General features: G+C 50.0%; 1 protein-coding gene across 1 annotated transcript in view; it reads left to right on the plus strand.

Moving 5' to 3' along the window:
* Window positions 1-12777, plus strand: part of NUP210 (nucleoporin 210) — a 109564-nt gene that overhangs the window by 45675 nt on the left and 51112 nt on the right. The window contains exons 14-15 of the mRNA XM_032412013.1: window positions 4394-4539; window positions 12378-12599. Coding sequence (XP_032267904.1) covers window positions 4394-4539; window positions 12378-12599 — 368 coding nt within the window. The remainder of the gene's footprint in view (window positions 1-4393; window positions 4540-12377; window positions 12600-12777) is intronic.

Consider the following 12777-nt stretch of genomic DNA (forward strand, 5'->3'; position numbering starts at 1 on the left):
TATGAAGAGACTGGGGCTGCCTGCTGCCTAAGGTCACACAAGGGCACAGGTGGGATGGGATAGAGACCTGGGTGGTCTCTGACCATGAGTCTGACCATGAAGCCTTTTGTCCCCTGAGAAACTGTGCCTCCCAGGGGAGCCAGCCAGGGGCAGCCGGGAGGTTCCTCTGCGGACAGAGAGAACCAAGGACTAATGATCCAGTGAGGGAGGAAGAAGGTTTGGGCAGGGGTTAGAAGTGACAGGTGGGCAGAGTCTCTGTGGTCAGGGCCCAGAGGTGGGCACGTCCATGGGGCACGGGCACATACAGTGGCCCTGGGATTGGAACGTGTCGAATCATGAATCACGAAGGGCTTGGATTCAGGGTCCAGGCAGTGGGGAGCAACTGTCGGCTGTTGAGCAGAGCACTCGATCCTGACGGGTTTAAGAAGCTCAATTGGCAGAGGTGTTTGTCGGGATCACCTGTGTGCCAGGCGGCTTCGCGTGTCCCCGCTGTACTTGTGGTTACTCGTGGAGCTGTGTGAACCCGAAGCTACGCAGAGGAAGGGGACGGCGTCTCTGTAAGTTGACCAAGCAAACCGTGTTCGCGTCCTTCCTTGGCCGGTGCTGCTGTGCCTCTCTGACCACCCAGGAGGAACAGCTTTATGAAAATTTAAGTGTCCTCATCAAAGGATGGAGGAAGACATCAGCGTGAGGGAGAGGAGCCTGCTGATGGCTGGGAGGAGAGTCTGCAGGCTGTGGCCCCAGGCCCAGGAGGTCCTGGGAATGAAGGACAGGGTTGGGAGCTCCACAGCTACGGGTCTGAGCACCGCTTCTTCCATATATTGGCTGTGTGATGGTGGACAGGTTGCCCAGCCTCTCTGAGCCTCGACTCTTCCATGTGTAAAACGGGGATACTAACTCCTCACTTGGCTGTGAGGGTTACAAATGAACATCCCTGAGCCCAGTGCAGAAGCATTGTTCAAGGAGTTTGGTTCTGAAGATGGCAGCTGAGACCAAAATCCTATGGCATCAAAATTTCCCTTAAAAAGCCCCTTAAATGTCCCTCAGTGTAGAGTTGATGTGGCTTGTTGAAGCCTGTGTGTAGGGTCTCGGTTGTATGAGAACTATGTATCTTATAATCCGGAGCTTCGTCTGGGCAGAGCGATGCTGGTGTCATGGAAATCTGTGGGACTAGAGACCGGGTGGGGCCAGCAGATTGGGTGACATCTGTCTGGGGCACAGGAGACTCATGGAACAGACACTTGGGGCCAGAGGGGGTCCCCACGTTAGGTTTCCTTCTCTGTGTCAGTCTCTTTCCCAGGTAAGATTGTCCAAGGGTGAAAAGACACATGATGGGACTCAGGTCCCAATTCTTAGGAAGGGGTGGCCCCAGGCCCCTAACACCCTCTGGGTCAGTTTGGAGCTCCACCCTGTTCCTATTGGAGTTGGCTGCTAGGGTCCCATTTCTTCCTTGTCCTCATCATTGAAGCCCCACTGAAAGTCCTGGGGCTGTAGGCACCACTGGGAACCTCTGCTGGAGCCTCTGCTGGAGCCCCAGGGCTTCGGGCTTGGCTAGGCTCAGTGCCCAGGGTGGCGACACACCAGCTCTTGCTCTGCCCTGGCCCCTTCTCTGCTCCCAGCCTTGGCTGGTGCTCAGCAACCTGTTCACTGAGCACCTAGTAAGTGCTGTGCTCTGGGGGTTCCTGGTAAACACGAGAGGCGTGGTGTCGCCTTCATGGCCCACACAGCCGAGCAAGACCCATGCTTCCACAGGCAGTTATGGGGCCTGGGACGGAGGGCGCCTGCGGGTGAGCACGGGTCCCGGCAGCTCCGTCCCACTCCTGGGCGTGTGCCCGGCAGAAATGCTCGAACATATTCCCCAGCAGAAATGTGCAGAAGATGGATTTCTAAGCCAGTTTGGGGGTGCCTGGGAAGGCTGCTTAGAGGAAATGAGAGCTGCACCCGAAGGATGAGAGTGGACAAATTGGGAGTGTCCTGAGGAGCGGGAAGAGTATGTCAGGAGCCAGAGACTACAGAGGGGGTGGCATGCTCCAAGTTCGGCCCCAGGTCCGTGCAGGTGGATCTCTCATTGCCAGGGCAGAGGCCGCAGGATGGGGAGAGCCCGGTACTCGGGGAGCACCGAGTCTTCCCACTAGGCAGGCTGGGGTGGGAGGCGGAGGCATCATGCTCAGGAAGCTCCTCTGCCGTGCGTCAGGACCCCCATTCTCCAGCGCCCTTTTCCCAGCTATGCAGAGGACCTGGCGTCCTGGCTTATAATTTGGGGTCGTGTCCAGAAAAGCATTTGCCCAGACTCACTGCCGGCAGGGTCCACACTCAGACCTAGCATTTCCCTGTCTACTGTGTGTACTTGTGAACACAAATCGGCCCCTTTGGCAGAGTTGCAGTTTTCCGGAGCTCCTGGGCTCTGCGCACGGACTCCATAGCACACCCTTTCTGGCGACGTAGGGATTTCTGCTCGGGGCATGGCAGGCTCTGCTCCTTGGTTGCCCCAGCCTGGAAACAACCCCAGTGCTCATCAGCTGGTGAATGGATGAGCACCCTTGTAATGGAAGACTCAGCAATAAAGAAGAACCAACTATTGATCATGCCAGAGCATAGATGGATTTCAAAAACATGTGTGTGAAACCAGCCAGATGCAAAGAGCCCCCTTCATTGATGTGCAGTGTGAGGCGGACTGATCTACACGGAGAGCGACTGGTCATGGATGCAGGGTTTCTTTTTTAGGAGATGAGATATTCTAAAATTAGTGGTGATAGCTACACAACTCTGAGTATGTTAAAAACCACTGAATTATGAGTGCCCTCTAAATGGGTGATTCTGTGGTACGTGAGTTATAGTTCAATGAAACTATTATTTAAAAAGCAAAACTAGGGCGCCTGGGTGGCTCAGTTGGTTAAGCGACTGCCTTTGGCTCAGGTCATGATCCTGGAGTCCCAGGATCGAGTCCCACATCGGGCTCCCTGCTCAGCAGGGAGTCTGCTTCTCCCTCTGACCCTCCTCCCTCTCCTGCTCTCTGTCTCTCATTCTCTCTCTCTCAAATAAATAAATAAAATCTTAAAAAAAAATAAAAATAAAAAATAAAAAAATAAAAAGCAAAACTAAACTATGGTGGAAAAAAGTCGGAATGCCATAGTGATGGCTTCTGGAGAACGGGGGGGAACCCCCAGGAAGGAGCGGGAGGGAACTGTGGGGGCAGGTCATGTCCCGCATCTTCGTAGAGATTCGGGTTTCACGGGTGGATGCGTTTGTCTGAGCTCATGGCATGGCCCACTTAAGATCGGTGTCTCACTGTGTGTAAATCTGACCTTAAGAAAAAAAAAAGAACCAGGAAGAAATATTGAACTAGAGATAATTATGTGTATCTAAAGCATTTCGAATGAAGTATGCTGAAGGCTAATTTTAAATGCATTAAAAACTAAGATCAGGTGATGGATGGGTAGGGGGATGGATTGATATGTAGTAAGAGAAATACAGCAAAATGTTCATTGTAGAATCTAGGGGATGGGTGTGTGGCGTTTCACGGTAGAATTTTTTTCTAAGCGTTTGGAAAGAAAACAGTAAGATACCACTACCCTCCCACTAGAATGGCTTTTTTAAAACTCGTGGAAAATACCAAGTATTGGTGGGGATGCTGTGTAGCTTCTAGTAGCAGTATGACTTGATGCATCCATTTTGGGGAAGATACTTGGCAATAATGATGAAAAGTAAACATACCCATTGCCCTGGCAGTAAGGACTGGAGGTAAACATACTGCACTCTTAGGGATACACACAACAGAAATGCCAGAATATATCCATCCCGGAAAACACGCACGCATGCACGTTCATAGCAGCACCCTGCGTCAGAGCCCCAGGCTGCAGACAACCCAGATGTTTGCAGTAGCATGGGGACATCAGCAGCTGTCTAGTCACACAATGCAATCATACTACAACTGTGGATAAAAGATCTACACTGTGCAAAATATAGGGAGGGCTCTCACCACCAATACTGAGCTTAAGAGGGCAGACACAAAGGAGTTTATGCTTAGTGATTCACTACGTATAAAATATGGCAGCCAGCAAAATTAAGCTGGTGGTGAGAAGTCAGGTAACAGTGGTTTTCCTTTGGGGAGGGCTAGTGACCAGAAAGATCTATGGGAGATTCAGGGATACAGGTCATCGTGTTTTTTGATCCTAGATACAGGGTGTGTTCAGTTTGTGGAAGGAAAAAAAAAATCACTATGAATTATAGGCATATGCTATGTGTATTTTTAGTATGGGACTTATACTTCAAATTTTTAAGTTGAAAAAATTAGATTGTGTATCAAGCCCAGGATGAAGGAGGGGCTGTCAACCTCTCATGTTTTTCCGAGCAAAGGCAAGTTCACAGTGACCGTTTGGCTCTCTTCTTACAGGGAGGCTGCAGCCAGGATCTGAGCACTGCAGTGGGGTCAAGGTGAGAGCAGAGGTCCAGGGCTACACCACACTCCTCGTGAGCTACAGACATGGCCACATCCACCTGAGTGCCCGGATCACCATCGCTGCCTACCTGCCCCTCAAGGTGAGCCCGGGGTCCCTGCCCTCCACCTCCTCCCGTGATGCGAGTAATTCATTTGCTCTGGCAAATTTGTATTAAAACCCCGACTGGTCAGAATAGCTTTTGGAATAGTTACCGCTCCCTCTTGTCTGGATTCAGGAAGGAGGTTGAAGGAGCAGAGCCTTCCTGATGGCAGACGGTGATTGCTAACTGTGTGTGGATGACATGCTCTCTACAGAGATCTAGACAGGAGGGCTTCTGGTCCACTCCAGAGCTGTCCTGCCAGGTCTCCATGGAACCCTAGGATGGCATGTGGTGCAGATTCTGGGGTCTGGGAGACACGGGTCAGGTTGGATTTTGCTGTCTGCCTGCCATCAGACAACCAGCTGGTATGTGAGTCCCCCTTCGTCTATCTGTGGCCAGAGGCAGCTAAAGCCTCCGCAGCTCAGAGCTCACTGCCTTGGCTTTGACACTGACTCCCCAGTTTGAATCCAGGTCCGACACCAACTCTGTGGCATTGGTTAACTTAATTTCCTGGGCCTCCCATTTCCCTGCTTGTAAAATGAGGCTAATACAACACCTAAACTGTAGGGTTGTGGTGAGGAGAAACTGAGCTAATGAATGAAATGGACTTAGAACAGTGCCTGGAAGGTAGTGAGTGCTCAGTAGGTTAGTTACTAAAATGCAGATAAAGGAGAACCAGACCTTCCTCCCAAGGTGGTTGGGAAGGGTTCACAGAGCAGCTGCCCCGTCACAGGATGGCAGACCTAATGAGAACCCTGCCTCTAATAGGCTCAGGGAGGGTGAGTTGGCTCCTCCTGAAGGGGAGGGTGAAAGGATTGTCCTGGGGGGGGCGTCCCGCCAGCTTCCAGGCTGGACCAATCAGGGCCGCCTTTCTCTGACGCCCAGCGTCAGTCTCTAGGACAGCTCTGGTCCCCTTGGTTTGTGGTAACAGGTTTTCTTCCCCCCTCACCCATTAGAAGCGGGGTCAGTGAGGTTAGAGCCTTTCATCTCTGAACCCCTAGCCCCGAGCGTAGTGCCTGATACAGAACAGACAACCACCAAGGGTTGGTTTTGTTTTTTTTAATTGAGGTATAATTGATATGTAACATTATATTAGTTTCAGGTGTACAATGTAATGATTCATATTTGTATACATTGTGAAATGGTCACCACAGTAAGTCTAGTTAACATCCATCACCATTCGTAGTGCCAGATCTTTTTCTTGAGATGAGAACTTTTGAGATCTACTCTCTTAGCGACTTGCAAATATGCAGCACGGTATTATTAACTCTAGTCACCATGCTGTACACAACATCTCCATGAGTTATGTATTTTATAACTGGAAGTTTGTACCTTTTGACTCCCTTCACCCATTTTTGCTGCCCCATGCCCCTCTCCAGCAACCACCAATCTGTTCTCTGTATCTGTGAGCTCTTTTTCTCTTTTAGATTACAGTGAGATCATACAGTATTTGTCTTTCTCTGTCTCACTTATCTCACTTAGCACACTGCCCTCAAGGTCCATCCGTGGTGTTGCAAATGGTAGGATATCCTTCTTTTTTATGGTTGAATAATATTCCTGTGTATGTATGTGTATCACATCTTCATCCATTCATTTGTTACTGAACACTTAAGTTATTTCCATATCTTGGCTATTGTAAATAATGCTACAATGAACAGGGGAGTGCAAATATCTTTTTGAGTTAGTGTTTTCATTTCCTTTGGTTAAATAGCTGGAAGTGCATGTTTTTTGAGAAGGGTTGTTTTATTTAGAATCAATGAGTGGGCAAATGTGTCCAGGCTTACCAGCCAGGACGGAAACCAACATCTCCTGACCTCTCCCCTCCCCCCCCCCACCAAAATCTATATGAACACCTTTTCTGCACCAGTCCCTGCTCTAAACCTTAGGGATACATCAGTGCAGAAAACACAGAGAAATCCTTGTCCTCATGAATGGACATGCTGGTAGAAACAGAGGTAGAGACAGACAGTAATAGACCAGTGCTTACCATGGAAAAAGTAAAGTAGAAGAGGGTGATAGGGAGGGTAAAGAAGGGAGGATGGCAGTTTAAAATTAGGAAGTCAGGATCCCCTTCCTGATCAGGAAGGAGTGATAGGGCTCAGAGAACAGGGTTCGAGAGGATTGGCAGCATTCTTGAGGAACCCCTGCTGCAGCCTAAGGTGGAGTTTCCCTAGGACCCCGGGAAGGAGGTTCTTCAGGGCTCTTCCTTGGTGCTTGCTCCAAATGACCAGACACCCTATTTATCTGGGGTGTGTGGCTGAAATATCAGAGGCCACTGACTGAGCTCACTGTCCCAAGGTGGGATTAAGGGTGAAGATAATATAGACATGTCCCCAATCAAGGCTTCCTGACTGGACACATTATAGAAGGATATAGGTGTTTTCTTTTATCTTTCTTCTGTCTTGGTAACAGTTAAGATCAGGTTTATTTACACATAACAAAATCTAAAACAATAGCTTAGCCAATAGAGGGTTTATTTCTCTTTCACATGAGAGCCTTCACATGGGGCTAGTGTGGCAGCTCATAGTCATCAGGGACCCGGGTTTCTATCTTTCACCATTCTAGTATGTGGCTTTCATCCTCAAGTTTGCCTTATAATCTAAAATGGCTGCTGGAGCTCCAGCCATCACATCTGCATTCCAATGTAGCTAGAAGGGGAAAGAGCTCTCCTCCCAGCTGATTTAGTTTCTTCTAGTAACCTTGTCAGAAGTTTAAAGGAACAGTTTCTACCTGCATCTCATTGGCCAGAACTTAATCCATTGGGCACATCTATCTTCAAAAGAGGCTGGGAAATATTTTAGCTGGACACTTACCTACCCTAACAAAATGTGGTCCTTCCTCTGAGGAAGAGAGGAGTGTGGAAACTGGGAACGCAACTCGCAATGACTGTTTGCTTGTCCATTCACAGGTTAATCTGCAGATCATCCCTGGGTAGGTAGAGTTGGTACACAGCCCAGGCTGGAGAGAGAGAGATGTAGGGAGAAATCCCACACTGTGCCCTAGGTGGCCACCGGTCTGTGGGGAAGGCAGGTGCTCAGACAACTGCAGTGAGCATGGTAGAGGGAATGAAGAGCCCTAAGGGGGACAGGTCACTGATGAACACAGAAGTAGGAGGAGGGCCTGCTTGTAGGAAGCTTGGCTGGTGAGGACACTAGAAATAGTATACCTCGGGTCACAAAGGAGGCTGTGAAGGCCCTCTGGGTCAGATCAAGGAGGTGTTTGAAAGCTGGGTTAGGAGTGGGATATTTATTCTCTTCTTACCTAGCAGTGGACAGTTGGTGAAGGTCAGGGAAGGACAAAATCGGGTCCACACGTAAGACGGGTACTGCTCGGCCCTGCCCCCCAACGTACATGTAACCTCCTCTATTTGGACCTTGGAGGAGCTTGTGTTTGCCGGCTACCTAATTCCCTCTGCAGTCAGCACCCCAGTTACTCTTCGGTTTCTGTCTACTGCAGGGATTTGGCGTCCCTCGACCCACCTGCAGGTTACTCTCTGGGAGTCCCTAGTGCCTGGATCTGGGGACCTCACCTGGCTCTCCATTCCCGCAGTGTCAGTATGACTGAACGTGATGACCCCTGAGCCTCTGGGACAGCCAGGTGCAGTGGAGCCCTAACTTCTGCCCACCCCGCCCCACTCCTTCTGTCTCTTGATCCTAGACCAAGTGTGAGTATCCCTGCGAGGGGGCACATGGATGCCATCTGCTGGAAGGGTAGGCTGTCCTCACTAAGGGCCTCCTGATGTCTGGGTTCAACCTCTTGTTCTGCAAACCAGGATACGAAGGCCTAGAGTAGAAGTAGAAGTCTTGTCTGAGGTGCAGGGCCCCTCTCCTCTCTGGCCTGGCCAGTTCAAATACCTGTACTTTCACAGCCACCGAGGAGCCTGTATGATTTATGAGTGTCTGTGTTGATTATTAACCTTTCTTCCTGGCACAGGATTCTGTGACACTTTTATACCTGAATGGGAAGAGAATTACATGTGAAGGTGATAATTCACTGTTCTCCAGCTGGTAATTATAGGCCACACGGTGCCTTTGCACAATCTTTCCCTTAGGGCAAAATCCTTTGGCCACGTTTACAGTGACCTGCTTTGCCCACAGCGAAGTTTTGCTGGTTGTAGCATTGAGACTTGGGGAAGAACAGGGCATCGGAGTCGGAACAAACTGGGTGAACTTGGACGTATTGTTTTACTTTGCTGGGATTCATGTTTTCCATCTATTAAATGAGGATGACAGTTAACGATAATGATGCTAGGGCCATTTATTGAGCATGCGCTGGACATGTATTCCGGGCTTTCGTTCACTTCCCTTGAATCTCTGTGGTAATCCCATGAGGCTTGGGTTCTTGTACCCATTTTACTGGTTGGGGAGACTGAGCCTTATAGAAGTTAACCTGTTTAAGGTCATAGCAGACCAGTAACAACTTCATTCTAGTTGTGGAGACAGAGAAACAAATGACTATATGGAAAATGGTGGCACGTAGTGAGAAGGATGGTTGAGCTGGGAAAGGAGGTAGCAAATGACAAGAGGTTCTGTCTTAAGGGGTCAGAGAAGGCCTCTCCAAGGAGGTGATGTTTGAGCAGAGGCCTGAGTGGCGCAGGCCGTGAGGCTGTCTTGAGGAGGAAAAGCAAAGGCCATGATGATACTTGGCCATTCACGTGCAGAAAAAGGGCTCTTTTGATGGTTTCAAGACCTGGGCACACAGCAAGGTAGAGTTTGCGGGTGGGGGCGCCCTGGGTTTTTGAAATTTCATATATGTGTGCACACATATATGGGGTGTGCCTAGAGATCTGATATCTAATAGCAAATTCAGGAAAGTGTCCATATTGCCAAAAAAAAAAAAAATTTCAAAGGACAGAATTCTCATTGACGAGTGATGCCCTTTCTTTGCTAAGAACCCAACCCAGGGAACCTGTGCCCAATAGGCCTCAGCAGGTCATGTCATGTTGCCTGCCTGCCCCCATCCGGGAGGGTGTGTGCATCTTAAAGCTGTCACTCAGGTGACTCCCCCTCCATACTGAGGTGGCCGCCGGCCGGGGAACTGCTCCGGGTCCAGGACTGCAGGTAACAGCTGAGTGGTCATCAGTCTGTACCTGTGAGGACTTCAGGCTCTTAGCAGTTGGGGGATGAGGATCCAGCTACCATGGGGGTGAGGGCATGGAAGGAGCTGGGTGGAGGGTCAGGGGCCCTGGTGAGCGGACTGGAGTCTACACTGACCCTCCTGTCCTTATGACATCCCAGCAACACATGCTGGTCTCTACCAGACCAGAGGGGTCTGAGACTGGATGTTCTGCCCAGAGCAGCACGAACGCTTAGGGCTTTAAGGATTTCAGGAGAGTAGAGCTTGGGGAAGCCGGACCTGGACGTGACTCTGTATGTTCTAGGCAATAAACTAAGGACGTACTCAATGTGTGTTAGCAGGAGCCCCCACACTCCCAGCATACTGGCCATTCTGAACTAGAAGTGGCCCCCGCCCATGTGGACTCCAGTCTAATGCAGACATGGCACCTGTGTGTATCTGTGCCCACAGCAGACATTGCTAATCAATCCTGGCATCCCTTTTGCCTGAGGCTGATTCCACCTTAGGAACCAACCCCACACACCCCGACCCCCATCCGGTCAGCCATTGCAAGGCCATCAGGGTGACAGGTATTTGCAGCCCTCGTTCTGAAAGATGTTGGGATTCGTGAGAGGTTAAGGGATCATTGAGGCCAAGAGTAGGGGACTGGTGCGGGCTCAGTCATTGCAGCATTGCTGTGATCAGTCCATCAGATTGGTCTGTTTCCATTTCTTCTCAGTTTTAGGGCTTGCTTTTTGGTGTTTTGTTTTTTTTTTTTAATTTTGTTCTAATGTATATGTAAGTTGTTCATTTGGTTCCAAAGTTAAACCTATATTAGAAGGATCCTCAGAAGTCTTTCTTCCATCCCCTTATAGGGGAGTCAGAAGTTACACGTAGACTTTCGACGCCTGGTGGGTCAGCACCTCGAACCCCTGCATTGTTCAAGGGTCAACTGTACATATAAATATCGAACTGTTACACTATACCCCTGAAACTAATATAACGTTCTATGCCAATTACATCTCAATAAAAAAGTGAATAAATTTTTTGAAAAGGGTGCACGTTTCTCTACAGACTCACCAGCAGAGTGTGTGCTCAAACTTTTAGATTTTTGCTAATCCCATGGTTAAGAAATAGTATCACCGAGTTGTGATAATTTCCTCCATCTTTTTTTTTAATATTTTTATTTTCTCTACATGGTTTTTCATTTTTCATACAGTTTGCTCACACTGTGGATACAGAAGGAAACTGACACGCCCTACCTTTCATGAGCCCATAGGCTGATGAGGGAGGCAGACACCCAGACCAATCATTTCCTCTGTGACACGGGGCGAGGGAGCTGTCAGCCCTGGCAGGCTGGACGTCACTGGGTGAGGGAGGAAACGGGGGCTTCTTGAGGGAAAGAGTGGGTAGGGGACCAAGGCAGCAAGCAGCTTCTGTGAGGGCCTAGGGACAGGCTAGTCTGAAGGTGGGACTAGGAGAGCTGAGGCAAGGGCCAGGCTGGGAGAGCCCGAATCCCGGACTCACGGAGACTTTCTTCTGAGGGCAGCTGGGGCCCCAGATCGGTCTTGTGCAGGAGTGACATGGTCAGATCTGTGCTTTCGGAAGGAACCTCTGGCAGCTCTTACAGGGTAGAGTTGGGGGGGTCAAACAGGGAGGTTAGCTGACAAGTAAGGACTCGGGGCGATCTCAGTGAGACCCTCTGGAGCAGGGGATCAGACAAGCCCCATTAGGGAGCGAGGGAACAAGGCTGTGGGACCCTGCAGAGGGCCCACTTTCTCTACACCCCTGCTGAGTCTGTGAGGGGAGATGTCCTTGTGCACAGCAAACCTCATCTTCCCGGAGGTGCTGTCCCTCTCCCTGCTGTTTCCCACAGACCCTCAGTTCAGCCACCGTCCCATGCAGGGAGGCCCCGGGACCCCCAGCACAAAGATCGTGAAAGCAGATGAGAGCGTTTTGTAAAACTTAATAATTCATCCTTCTTTTATTGGGTACTTTTAGGACTTAGTGTTCACTCTCTCCTTCAACAGATAATGATTGAGCACCAACTATGTGCCAGGCACTGTTCTAGGTGCTGGGGACAAAACAGGCAAAAAAGCCTTGCCCCCCTGAAGCTCCTCTGTATGTTATAGAAAGTGTGGGAAACTCCGTGGAGTAAAGAGGAAACAAATCGCCAGCAGGGACAGGCCATCTGCAGTTGCCCCCTTCATCTGGTGTATTTGTAGGATTGCTTTATGCTTTTTAAAACAACATAGTTGTGATCACACTACACAGTCAGTGTTGTACCCGGCTCTTCATAAATAACTGCTTTAGGGACCCGCGTCACCTCCTGTGGCATGGATGGACCACATTTAGTTAACCAGCCCCCCGTTGTGGATTTTAGATTGTTGGCCCATTATTTGCTATAGTCAGTGATAGTGTGATGAATGTCTCCTTGTGCGTGAACTTGTTTCTCTCCTTCTTGTTCGGTCATTAGGTTAGATTCTGGAAGAGAAGTTCTTGGGTTCAAGGGCTCTGGATATTTTCAAGGGTTTTACCCATGATTTTACAGAAGAGGCAAATCAATTTACCTCCCACCCCCAGCAGTATGTCAGAATGGGCACACAGTTCTTCCCGGAGCACTCATAGGCCTTTGGATCTTGACAACAACCCTGCTGGTGTTGATGAGCAGACCAAATTCCAGAGAGGGGTTGGGGCTTGTCTGACCTCCACGGGGGCAAGCTGGCAGGGGGCCGAGCACGTGCCTTCCAGAGGAATGCTGACTCTCCTTTTTTCCCCCACAGCCGGTGGATCCCTCCTCTGTTGCCTTGGTGACCCTTGGGTCCTCAAAGGAGATGCTGTTTGAAGGAGGTCCCAAACCCTGGGTCCTTGAGCCTTCCAAGTTCTTCCGGAACATCACCTCCGAGGACACAGACAGCATCAGCCTGGCTCTCTTTGGGCCCTCTACCTCCCGGAATTACCAGCAACATTGGATCCTCGTGACCTGCCAGGCCTTGGGCGAGCAGGTGAGAGGGCCGTCACCCCTAGACCCATCTTGTCCAGAGGGAGGGGTGTAAAGTCCTGTTCCCTGAGTACCCTGCTGTGCTTACAGCACCATTTCACAGACAGGCAAGCTGAGGATCAGTGAGGTGGCATGACTGAGTGGATAGGCAGGTTGATCGGGGTGCAGCACTTGGGGGCCTA

Source organism: Phoca vitulina, unplaced genomic scaffold, assembly GCF_004348235.1.
Source record: "Phoca vitulina isolate PV1807 unplaced genomic scaffold, GSC_HSeal_1.0 scaffold13, whole genome shotgun sequence".
Lineage (NCBI taxonomy): Eukaryota > Metazoa > Chordata > Mammalia > Carnivora > Phocidae > Phoca > Phoca vitulina.